The sequence below is a fragment of the Ovis canadensis genome, chromosome 13, assembly GCF_042477335.2.
Source record: "Ovis canadensis isolate MfBH-ARS-UI-01 breed Bighorn chromosome 13, ARS-UI_OviCan_v2, whole genome shotgun sequence".
Taxonomy (NCBI): Eukaryota; Metazoa; Chordata; class Mammalia; order Artiodactyla; family Bovidae; genus Ovis; species Ovis canadensis.
The window spans coordinates 37,659,504-37,672,590 of NC_091257.1; the positions used below are offsets into that span (position 1 = coordinate 37,659,504).

The 13,087-nt window shown below is 38.6% G+C and overlaps 1 protein-coding gene across 12 annotated transcripts in view; it reads left to right on the plus strand.

Annotated features, from left to right (window-relative positions):
• MLLT10 (MLLT10 histone lysine methyltransferase DOT1L cofactor) overlaps positions 1-10,667 on the plus strand; it is a 214,571-nt gene extending 203,904 nt beyond the window's left edge. For 7 of the 12 annotated variants that reach the window (XM_069547401.1, XM_069547400.1, XM_069547403.1 and 4 more), the window contains 3 exons: positions 113-474; positions 1,474-1,570; positions 5,488-6,942. In XM_069547401.1, the coding sequence (XP_069403502.1) occupies positions 113-474; positions 1,474-1,570; positions 5,488-5,988 (960 nt within the window). In that variant the 3' untranslated portion in view covers positions 5,989-6,942. Of the gene's footprint in view, positions 1-112; positions 475-1,473; positions 1,571-5,487; positions 6,943-7,013; positions 7,233-8,941 lie in introns of those variants that run through there. The other 5 variants (XM_069547405.1, XM_069547407.1, XM_069547409.1 and 2 more) reach the window with 2 other exon arrangements.
• The last annotated feature ends 2,420 nt before the right edge of the window (positions 10,668-13,087 follow it).

A 13,087-nucleotide genomic window follows, 5' to 3' on the forward strand; every position in this document is an offset into this window, starting at 1 on the left:
ATTTGTGTGTTTTACTTACAAACAAGAGTATGTCACATTAAATGGTTTAAAATAATTTTAAACCGTTTTGCTGTGTTGTTTACAACTTGGTTCCTATTCTTTCTTATGTTAGGACTTAACCTCCAGCGGACAAAGCACCAGCAGCTCATCGGCTCTTTCTACTCCACCTCCTGCCGGGCAGAGTCCAGCTCAGCAGGGCTCAGGCGTTAGTGGAGTTCAGCAGGTCAATGGTGTGACAGTGGGGGCACTGGCTAGTGGAATGCCGACTGTAACATCCACCATTCCTGCCGTGCCTGGAGTGGGTGGAATAATTGGAGCTTTGCCAGGTAACCAACTGGCAATTAATGGCATTGTAGGAGCTTTAAATGGGGTTATTCAGACCCCTGTCACAATATCCCAGAACCCTACCCCCCTCACCCACACAACTGTACCACCTAATGCAACACATCCAATGCCAGCTACACTGACTAACAGGTAAGAAACTTAAGTATCTTTTGCAGTTTTTAGAGCAACATGGTACCAAGCTATCCATGCTTTAGTTAGGGATGTTTTAATGTGTCCCTTATAGATGTGCTCTAAGAAAGTAAAACCCACAAACTAAATATATTATACCAGGAGCCATTTATTTTTGACACTTTAGTAATTCAGATTAAATACAAAGTAAAATCATTTTTAGTAACAAAGCATAAGCATTAAATATATTCTGTACTGAAAATTTCAGTCTTGATCTGTAATGTCTGTTTTAAATGCTATTTTTCTTAACCTCATGTATCAAAAATTCTGGAGCAAAGTAATATTGTAATGAAGATCACATATGAATGTTGGTTTCTTAAAATTCAGCTATGTAATTTTGTTAGCTTTGTAATCAAAGGTTTTGATATAAGATGAAGGTCAAATATTTATCTTGAATTTCCAGGGAGTGAGACTTGCTGTTTCATTGTGCTGGAATTTCATTTGAATGGCAAAGCCATGTTGTTATTGCACATACTTTTGAGGAATAAATCATTTTAAATGGATTTGTAGTGGATAGTAGCAAACTGTTTCTTCTGGCTCTCTTTTTGTTGGTGCTTAATTTTACTGACAGTTGGGACCATAAGAAAAGTTTAAGTTAAATCAGTTAGCAGTATGTTTGGATTCTTTGTTTTAATCTGTGGGTTAAATTATCCTTGAATGATTGAAAATAAAGTATTACATGTGCATATAAATTTTTATTCCATTAAACAACTTAGTACCTGCTTGGTTTACAATAAAAAGGGAACCAAAACATTTATTGACAATGTGAATTCTTGGTTATCTGTATATGTGCAGAGAGAGAGAAAGAAGAGATTTTTACATCGTTGTTTTTCAAAAAGTGTTATGGTTAAAAACTTGACTTGTTAAACTTATTAAACATCAAATTGAGAAGTTCTTTCATTTTACATTAAAAAAAAAAGAGGTTTACAGTAGAAAGTAAGAATTTTCATCATTTTTCAGTGCCTCAGGACTAGGATTACTTTCTGACCAGCAAAGACAAATATTTCTTCATCAACAGCAATTCCAGCAGTTGTTAAATTCGCAACAGCTCACACCAGTAAGTTCTTCCTTTTGATAATATTTGATCTTTATTAGGAGCAAGTGATCAAAGTTATAATAAATATTCAGTGTGTAGGTATAGATCACCCACTTTGTGAAGTGACATGGTCTAGTCTATGATACCTGCAGTGATATTAATTATATGGATTCATCAACAGGTATTAGAACATTATTGTGCTGCTCTTGTAGGCTCTGGTGAACAAGACTTGTCTTTTCATGTAGCTCCATTCTGATAGGGGAGATAGACATTAGATGCATATTTTTTGATAGTGATGAGTACTAGAAAGAAAAACGAAGCAGGGTAAGGGAATAGAGGACAGTGGGGGGAGAGCCATGGTAGATAGGATGGTGCAGCCACTGAGCAGATGACTTTTGAGCACAGATGTGAATAAAAGGTGAAGGAGCACAGAGGTAGCAGAGAATATGCACTCAGGGCTGAGGGGCTAGAGCACCTGTGCTGCATGACTGGGCTGGTGTGGAGGAGAGCAGGCAGATGTGGGCTGCAAGGTTGTGGGCTGCTTTGTTTGGCTGTCCATGGTATGGGGTTTAAATTTATCCTAAGTGTGATGGAAAGCCGTTGGTGATTTAAAAACAAAAAACAAAAACCTTTCTTTGTGGAAATAAACATTCAGGTGTACCAGTGGTAGAGAGTATGGTATACCAATTGCCTAGCTTTTATAATTATCCCCATTTAAAAGTCTTTTCATATATCCTCATTTTTTCCTTTCAGGATTTTAAAGAATTAAGTGTAGGGTTTTGAACACAATAGTGACATGACAATAATTTACATTTTAAAACATGAGTTTAGCTGCTGAATGGAGAATAGTGTGTGTGTGTTGGGGGGAAGCAGGGCTCTGGGGGTGGTCCAGGTGCTGCTGATTTACGAGAGCAAGATTAACATGGTGAAACTGTCTAGAATTATGTATTTTGAAGATAGAGTCAACAAGACTGGTTTGTTGGACATTTACTTGGATGATGACTCTTACTGAGATTTGGAAGATTAGGAGGAACACCATGTTTTGGCAAGAGAACAGGAGTTCTGTTATGGACATGCTGATTTGAGGTGTCTGTTTAGATGTTCAGGTGACACAGATTAAGCAGTTAGATGAGTCTGGAGTCCAAGGAAAGGATGAGGTTGGAAATAGGAGCTTGGAGTCATTGCTGCATATGTGATGTTTAGATTCACATGACTTGCTGAGGACAGTAGGGAATGAAGACTGATGTCTTCAGAGGACTGGGCTCTGGGCATCCTGAAAGAGGAGAGTAATCCAGTCAAGGGTCTTGAGGAGAGAATGAGGGGAGAGTTAGAACAGAGTGATGGCCTAGAGTCCATGCAGAGAAGCTTTTCAAGACAGGGAGGACTCAGCTGAGTAAAATACTCTGTTGAGACAAGTAAGAACTGCCTGTTGAAACTAGGTGTCTAGAACTCTTTGAGAATGTGATTTTGGTGAGAAGTGAAAAGCTTCATTGAGTGGTTCAAAAGAAAACAGGAAACACAAATGGGGTACAGGCCACTTGAGATATTTTACTGTGAAGAGCAGAGAAGTGAAAGAGCAGTTAGCATTAGGAAGACGTCTACGGGCGTCTTTGTATTCATTTTGAAAATAACAGCATATGTGTATGTTTTTTTGATTGATTTATCTTTGGCAGCACTAGGTCTTCGTTGGCCTGTGTGGACTTTTTCTAGTTGTGTCGAACGAGGGATCCTCTAGTTGTGGTGCCCAAGCTTCTCAGTGCGGTGGCCTCTCTGTTGTAGAGCGCAGGCTCTAGGTGCAGAGGCTTCAGTACTTGCATGGGCTTAGTTGCCCTGTGGCATGTGATATCTTCCTGGACCAGAGCTGGAACTCATGTCTTCTACAGTGGCAGGCTGACTCATCACTGGACGGCCAGTGAAGCCCTCTGTGTATGTTGATGGGTAATTTTCTGGTGCAGAGAGGGGAGGGGTAAGGCCAGGGCAGCAGAGCGCTTCAGGAGGGAGCAACTTCACCTGGTAAGAGGGAGGTGCAGAAGCTGTTAAGTGCAGATAGGAAGCTGAAGAAGCCCACTTCTGATGTTTTTCATTTTCAAATGAGAATTATAAGTAAAGTCATCAGCTGATGGAGATAGGGAAATTGTGTTCAGAGGAGAGAAAAGGAATGGAGCAGATATCTTGGAGGAGGGGTGAGAGAACTGAGGTACTTTATGTACCGGCTGTGTCTTGCACACCTCACTGAGTTAGACTAGGAGGACATTCCTTTAATTAACTCAAGGTTTCAGCCTTTGTAATTTCTTTCTAAAATAAAACCCACCGACTTTCTTGCTTTAGTCAAAAATATATTGAAAATGTCTATTTTACAATTCTGGATTGTTGTCACTGTTCTTAAAGTGGTATGAGGATAGATTACATATAAATTCTTAAATGCTTACACTAAAATGTGGTCTTGTTTTCTTATCTCTTGCCACATCTTATTATGAAGTACTGAAATTTCAATTTATTGGGGGTTCTTCCTATTAAGATTTTATTCTAATAGTCACATGTAGGTGTCTTGTTTCTGGAATGTGGTTGATTAAGAAATTTTTAGCACAAATCATTGCCCAGAGTCCATGAAGACTGAGTGGATTAGACTTGATATTTTCTTTCGCCAGCCAAGGCTGTGGGATGAGGTTTGTTCATTGATAAGCATTGAACTTCTTGTAGGCAGGAATGGTCCTGTGCGGCACCTCCCCTCTCCCACTTTAAGAACAAACTCTTGCTGGACCCTCCTCCAGGTACTGCCCGTGCTCAGCCCGGTCCATTCCCACCTGGCATCTCCCCTGGTAATGGCGACCGTTCCCAAAAACTCTTCTCTTCCCCTTGCTCCCAGGATCTTGGTTTTCTTCCTACCTAATTGGTTCTTCCTTTTTAGCTTCCTTTCCTGGGTGTACCTCTTTTTCTTAGTCCCTCTCAACTTCAGTGGATCCTAGAATTCAGGATCTCCTCCAGCCAAGTGGCTTTAAAGACGGTCTGTGCCAACACCGACTTCTCCAGACCAGGCCTTTCTTTGGAATCGGAAGCTCTCATATCCACTGCTTCCTTGGTGCTGCCTCTTGGCTCTCTTAACAGATGGTGCAGGCATACCATGGCCACACTGAACTGCTGGCCCACCACACGGTGCCCCCACCGCAGCTGATGCACCTCCGTCCTTCCAGCTGCTTCAGCCAAAAATCCCTGCCGTTTTTACTTCACCCCTCTCCTCTGACACCTCACATTAAATCCATCAAGAAATGCCAGGTCAAGTTGTGTCATTCCTCTGCTTTGTCTGCCTTCCGACAGAACTCTGAGAAAGAAGAGCCAGTGTTCTCGGCCACACTGCAGGCCCTCGTCCTTCTCTAGCCTCCATCCTGCTCACTCCACTCCAGCCCCGGTCTCCTCACTTGTCCTGGGTCATGCTAGCTACACCCACAGGGCCCCTCAGCACTGGCTAGCATTCTCTGTGCCTAGAACCGTCTGCCCTCCTCCTTACCCCACCCAGTCCACATAGAGAATTCCCTCATCTCCTTGCACCTGTAACCAAGTGAGGGCCCCCTGAAACCGCCACACACCCCCATTCCCCCCAGTAGTCTCTCTCACACTACTGTTTTGCTTGACAGGAATCACATCCTAACACTTCTCCCTAGAACAGTGCCTGACAAATCACAGTAAGCATTCAGGAATGCTGGAAGGCATGGTATGATAACCACATCAGGAGAACACTCTTTCTGTTGGCATGAATGAGAACTTTAAAAGTTAAGAAGTTGGTGCAACAGTAATTGCGGTTTTGTTGAACTTTACTGTTTGATATTGGAATACATTCTTAAATGTGGTTATGTTCTACATCATTTTAATGAGTATTTCTCGCTTTATGGTTTTTTTTGCTAATGACTTATTACTTGCTGTTTATTTTATATTTATTTTAGACTATGGAAATGATGTTAGACAAAAAGCAAATTCAAGCAGTTTTCTTATTCAAGTTCAGAATGGGTCGTAAAGCAGTGGAAACAACTCGCAATGTCAACAACGCATTTGGCCCAGGAACTGCTAACAGATGTACAGTGCAGTGGTGGTTCGAGAAGTCTCTCAAAGGAGATGAGAGCCTTGAAGATGAGGAACATAGCAGTCAGCCATCAAAAGTTGACAACGACCAGTTGAGAGCCAACATCGAGGCTGATCCTCTTAAAACTAAACGAGAATTTGCCGAAGAACTCAATGTCAGCCATTCTATGGTTGTTCAGCATTTGAAGCAAATTGGAAAGGTGAAAAAACTCCATAAGTGGGTGCCTCATGAGCTGACTGAAAATCTAAAAGATTGTTGTTTTGAAGTATCATCTTCTCTTATTCTATGCAACAGCAACAAACCATTTCTTGATCTGATTGTGATGTGCAGTGAAAAGTGGATTGTATATGACAATCGGCAATGACCAGACCAGCTCAGAGGTTGGACAAAGAAGAAGTTCCAAAGCACTTCCCAAAGCCAAACTTGCACCAAAAGTCATGGTCACTGTTTGGTGGTCTGCTGCTGGTCTGATCCACTACAGCTTTCTGAATCCCAGTGATATCATTACATCTGAGAAGTATGCTCAGCAAATCGATGAGATGCACCGAAAACTGTAACACCTGCAGCTGGCAATGGTCAACAGAAGGGGCCCGGTTCTCCACGACAGCGCCCAACGGCGCATCACACAACCAGTGCTTCAGAAGTTGAACAAATTGGGCTACGAAGTTTTGCCTCATCCACCGTATTCACCTGACCTTTTGCCAACCAACTACTGCTTCTTTAAGCATCTTGATGACTTCTTGCAAGGAAATGCTTCCATGACCATCAGGAGGCAGAGACTGCTTTCCAAGAGTTCATCGAATCCCAAAGAATGGATTTTTATGCTATAGGAATAAGCACGTTTATTTCTTGTTGACAAAAATGTGTTAATTGTAATGGTTCCTATTTTGATTAATAAAGATGTATTTGAGCCTAGTTATAATTATTTAAAATATGTGATCTGAAACTGCAATTACATTTGCACCCACCTCTTAAAATAACTTTTAAAGTTCTCAGAATAAGAACATAATAAAATAACTCTTTAAGTTCCCAGAATTATAGGATGGATTTCCCCATGCAATGATTTCTAAAGCCAAACACAGATCACCGTGGCTTCTCTAAGTTGCCATTTTCCTTGATTCTCGTGTACAGTCTCATTTGAATAGGGGTTCTTTTGCTTGTTCCATTTTGAAAATAAAACCATTCCCTGATACTGACATTTACAGTAAATGGTTATTGTCTAGTGCAGTGTGTTTTTCCAGGTGGGACTCCTGTTGTGTTTCTTAGTAGTATGACTTTGACATCACTTCAGTACCTAGTATCAAAATAAAGAAGAAAAGAGACAAGGCAGGCTGTCCTGCTGGCGTGTCTGGGCTGGGAACTCACCCCTCCTGCGTGTTCTTGCTTAAGGAGCAGCACCAGGCACTTCTGTACCAGCTGGTGCAGCAGCACCACCAGCAGCAGCAGCAGCAGCACCACCAGCCTGACCTCCAGCAGCTGCAGATCCCGGGGCCCACGCAGATACCCATCAACAACCTGCTTGCAGGCACGCAGGCGCCTCCACTTCACCCAGCCACCACCAACCCGTTCCTCACCATCCATGGTGAGAATGCAAGCCAGAAGGTAACAGTAAGTATCTGTTTTGTTACAGCTAGTGAAATCACAGAGCCAATTTTAGTGATTAGAGATGACTGTCTCTCCGGCCCTCCCCTTCTTCCCTTCCTCCCTCTTTCCTTCTCTCTCTTTTAAAATATATTATCCCCCAGATAATTTCTTCTTAAAACCAGTTGTTTCAGCAGCTGGATATTGTAAACACGAAGGACCTACACCAATTTATATATCCCCTAAGTATATCAGTTTGAATTTGCATATAAGGTTGGAAGGCTGTTTTATAATTAACCAGTTTTTCAAAATGAAAATATTTTGGTATAGTAAGTGATATGGGACAGTCCAATCAAAAGATAAGTAGTTGGTATTTTGAGAATCTTTTAAGTGATTTAACTACAGAAATAGTCTAGATAATTTAGGATTATTTTTATTGTTTTGCTCAGATGTGCTAAAACTGAATTATACTTACAGTAAAATTAATATATAAATTTTAGGGCAATCTAGTTATTCTACTGGATAGAAAGTAAATCATAATCACAGTTGTAATGAAATTTAAATTCTTAATCTTATGTAAATGATAGCAAAACAAGGGGTGCAGGAACAGTATCCTTATGCATACAGTGCACACATTTTAAGGCTGTTTCTTTCTATTAATTCTCCCCTGCAATCAGGTCTACTTTACTGGAGTGTAAATGTTTCCCCTAAATTCCAGTTGAGGGCAGAACCCTGTTAGAGGAAGGATATTGGGATATAGAATGGAGACTGGACACCAGGAAAAGGAAGAAGGGAAAGAATGAGGTGGGAGACTTGGCAAAAACGGTGTTCAAAGTCACAATGTTTGCTCTTTCCCATTACTCTGAAACCTTGCTCTTTACTGTGCTTTTAGTTTTCAGAAGCTTTAGTTTGTATTTAGTAACAAGAATTACTTCAAAATAAAGTATACTGGTTTTCATTACCTCGTCAATGCTTTTTGTTTACCCTACTGTTCTCTGACTTCCTGATTGTGAATACTGTCATTATCATTATCAGAAACCTAGTTTTGCAGACATGGAAATTTCATTCATTCTGTACTGATTTAGATTTTTTTTTTTAACCATTTTTTGCTCTAAAGTTTTTTCTTGTGTTAAAAACAAAAAAGTTATACAATATGAAATGTATTTTAATGGAAAATCATGATAGTAAACACTATCAGTATTAATTACCTAATGTAGAAAAGCAAGTCTGGGAAGTAATATGAGTATCCCGCTATGTGATAGGCATCTTTATTAGAGACAGTGGTATATATGGTTCCAGTCTTTAAACTATTAAAAACCCTGTTTTTTAAAATAGGGAGATTGAAAGAGGTTAAAGTTCAAAGGACAGATAGCATGTATGTGGTATCAGAACCCATGACTTCCTTATTTGTTCATTTTCCACACGACTATATTACTACTCCCGTGGAAAAGTCCGTTTTGGAGGGATGATTTCTACTTTTCATTCCTTATTAGTCCTGCCTCAGAGGAGTACTTTTGTCTTTGTGTACTGCTGAATTTAATATAAAGCAGCTGAATGTTTACCAGTATTTTCATGTCTTTACATTATGCTGAAAAGTAGCCATGCTGACTTGTAGAAAAAAGGAATAACCATATATACTACCTTTTATCTCAGTTATAATTTCAGTTGAGTGGATTGTTTCAAGTGTGGGCCAAAAATGTCTTTAGCTAATGCACTTGATTTTGTTTTAACCGCAGAGACTTAGCGATAAAAGTGGGCCTGTTGCTCAAGAGAAAAGTTGACACTTGAGAAAAAACCGTCTAGAAATGGCCTATCCTGCTGTCCTGGCACTTCATCTGGCTGCTGTTGCAGTCCTTTTACTACGCCTATGAAGAAATGCAACAAAAAACCAGCTGCACGACAAGGGGTTAATTGCCACAAGAGCATTCTTGTAAGGCTTTGGTTGATGTTGCTTTGTTGCACTGAAATGAAATTCCCATATCCCCTACCCCTCTCCCAGATTTTTTTGAACTTGGAAAGAAAATTTAATGGCTAACTTTGGTCAGTGAAATAATTTACATGGCAATGATTTTATCAACCTAAGAGAAATTTAATATAGTTGGTGCACAACTAATTTTGATTTTAAATTGCAGAGATGACTAGCAAAACTAAAGACTCATTCCATTTATAAACCATTTGATTTTATTGTACCAGTTGGAACATGAAATATGATCTTTTGTTTGAGTTACAGTACATTTGCTCTGTGAGTCAAACCTTAAAACAAATTTCAAGGAACTGTTAAATTTCTTCTTCTAGAGTTTGATTGGTTAAATATTACAAATAAATAGGTCATCCACTGGGACTTGGCAATCTTTGTTATAAAAATTTCCTTTCTAATGGGATTTGGCCAATTTTGGTAATCAAGTTAGCATGGTAAATGTCTGCTTCTGCTAAAGGTAATTTTTTTTTGCTAAATGCTTTTTCTTTAGTGTTAAGACCTACTCATATTTTGAAGAAATCTCGAGTTAAGTGAGCTCTAAGGCTGCTGGGGAAACCAGCTCAATTCAAAATGAAAGAGGGGCCACTCTGGAAACTGCTGGTAGGGTTTGGCTTGAATCAAGTGCCTGTTAGTACCTGCCTTGTGCTGAAGTGGCTCTGGTCAGCTGAGTAGCAACAGCAGCCTTCCCCATGGTTCTGCCTTTATTGAGAACTTTCTATGCCACTGTAGATAGCTCAGGCGAAGCTACTACCTGGGTATTTATCCACTAATGAGTCACAAGAAAAATGTGTGGATTTGGTAAGAATTTTCTTTTTTTCTTTAGACAACTTCTTCTTGTTAACAGTGATTTCAAACAAACAAAACAAGACACAAACAAACCCCACCATAGCAGTTCCTGAAACAGGTGAAATCTATGTTACACCCCTTCCACGTTGGGTAGCCCCACTCCTGGGGTAACAGTGTAGCAGAATATAAATTAAACAATTGGGGATGTAATCATTGAACTGCTCTTGAATGTGTGAATTATTAGTGGAAAAAAGACCCAGATGTAATTAGACCTCCACTGTGTACTTAGCTGGAAGAACATGTTAATTCTGCAATATGTCTCTTGGTTAAACATTGCACAGTTCTTACCTCATTTCTGTAAATAAGGTTTTGTGAATCTGTTTTGTATTGTGAAAAATTCATAAGATAACATTGATATTTTGATTTGTAATATTTCTAATTGGTAGATTTAATTGAAAAGTAAAATTAATTTATTTTTATATGTTCAGGGGAATTTTAAAGAAAGTCAAATCTTTTGTAGATAATTAAAAAAAAATCGGTGTGGTTTATTTTACTTATTTAACCCACTGGTTGTTATTCTGTAACAATTTGTATAAATGGTAAATTTTGAATGTGTTGTTATTTTACTTAGATGTAAAATTCCACATGTATTAAAGAAAATGTACAAAGTTTTTGTTAATAAAATTTAATAATGTTTATAACTCTGCCATTTTCCCCCATTTTATTAAGATATAATTGACATCAGCATGGTATAAGTTTATATACACCATAAAAATTTGACTTACGTATATTGTGAAATAATTGCCGTAGTAAGTGTAGTTAAACATCCATCTCATACAGATACCAAAAAAAGAGAACAGCAAAAACAGTTTTTTTCCTTGTGATGAGAACTCTTAGAATTCACTCTCTTTAACCACTTCTCTATATATCATGTTAACTACAGTCATCATGTTGTACATTACAGCCCTAATACTTATTTATCTTATAACTGGAAATTTGAACTTTTTGACCACTTTTGTCCAATTCCGTCTCCCTCACTCCACCTCTTTTCTGTGAGTTAGATTTTGTTCTTTTAGTAAGATTCCACATATGAGATCGTACAGTATTTTGTCTTTGTTTGACTAAATTCACTTAGCAAAATGTCTTCAAGGTCCATCCATGTTGCCATGATAGCAGGGTTTACTTCCTTTTTTATGGCTGAATAATATTCCATTGTGCGCGCGCGGCACACACACACACGTACATAACACAGCAACTTCATCCATTAATGGGCATTTAGATTATTTCCATGTCTTGGCTAATATGAATAGTGCTGCTATGAACATATAAGGGTATAGATATCTCTTCAACATAAGTGTTTTTGTTTCCTTTGGATGTGTTCCCAGAAGTGAGATTGCTGGATCAGATGGTAGCTTGATAATAGCCATCTAACAGGCATGAGGCGATAACTCATTGTGGTTTTGATTTGCATATCCCTAATGATTTAGTGATGTTGAGGAACTTTTCAAATGACTTTTTATGTATCTGTTGGCCATTTGTAGGTCTTTGGAAAAATGTCTGTTGCAGTTCTTTGCCCATTTTAAAATTAGATTATTCCCCCCTATGAAGTTGTATGAGTTCTTTGTATATTTATTAATCCCTTATCAGATGCATGATTTACAGATATTTTTTCCCATTCTGTAGGTTGTCTTTTCAGTTTGTTGTTATATCTTCTTGATGGATTGACCCCTTTTTCATTATATGCTGACCTTCTTTGTCTCTTTTTAGTTTAAAATCTGTTCTGTCTGATATATAAGTATAGCAACCTCTCCCTGCTTCTTTTTGGTTACTTCTGCTTGAGATGTCTTTTTCCATCCCTTCACTCTCAGTTAAATATCTCAAAGACTAAAGCAAGTCTCTTGTAGGCAGCAGCATATTGTTGTATCATTTTTTAAAAAATCCATTCAGCCATTCTTTTGTTTTTATTGGAGAATTTAGTCTATTTTTGTTTACAGTAGTTATTGGTAGATATGGACTTAGACTATGGCCACTTTGTTGATTGTTTTCTGGCTGTTTTGTAGACCCTTTGTTCCTTTTTCTTTTTCCTGCTGTCTTGTTCTGTGTTTTGAGGTCTTTGGGGATCAATATGCTTTGACTTCTCCATCATTTTCTTTTTGGTGTAATTACTACAGATTTTTCTCATGTGGTTACATGAGAATTATAACACACCCTATTTTAAACTGATAACTAAACTTACACAGCTTAAGTCCTCAGCTTCACCCTTTTACTTCTCCTCCCTTCACATTTTACTGATGTTACAGTTTACATTTTTCATATTGTGTATCCAATAACAGATTTTTGTAGTTATGGTTCTTTTTACTGTTTGTTTTTTAACTTTGAGTTGTTAAGTGAATTATGTGCCACCATACTGTATTACAGAATCTACTTTTGAATATATGTTTACAAATACCAGTGAATTTCATGTTACCTTCTTTTATTTTTACAATGTTAGTTAGCATCCTTTTACTTCCACTCAACTCCCTTTAGCTTTTCTTGTAAAGCATGTCTCCTGGTGATGGACTCCCTCAACTTGTGCTTGTTCAGGAAAATGTTTATCCGTCCTTCATTTCTGAAGGACACTTTGGCTGGATACAGACTTCTTGGTTGACAGTTTTTTACTTTCAGTATTTGGAATGTATCACCCATCTTTCCTGGCCTGAAGGTTTTTTTGGGAAATCTGCTGATAGTCTTAAAAATGAGATTTCCCTTGTATGTAACTTCTCTCTTGTCTTTTCCAAAATTATTTGTCTTTGACTTGTGATATTTATAATGTGTCTCAGTGTAGCCCTGTTTAGGTTCAACCTGTTTGGGGTCTTTTGGACCTCGTGGATCTGTTCACACCTCTCCCCAGGTTTGGGGGTTTTTAGCATTTGAATATTTAGCATATTTGAATATGCTTCCTGTCTCTTTTCCTTTCTCCTGAAATTTCCATAATGCAGATGTGGGTTCTTTGATTGTGTCCCACAAGGCTTTCTTTACAGTTTTTCACTTTTTCCCTTGTGTTCCTCTGACTGGGTAATTTCAAATATCCTGTCTTCTAGGTCAGGATGATTCTTTCTCCTGCATCTTCATCTTTTTA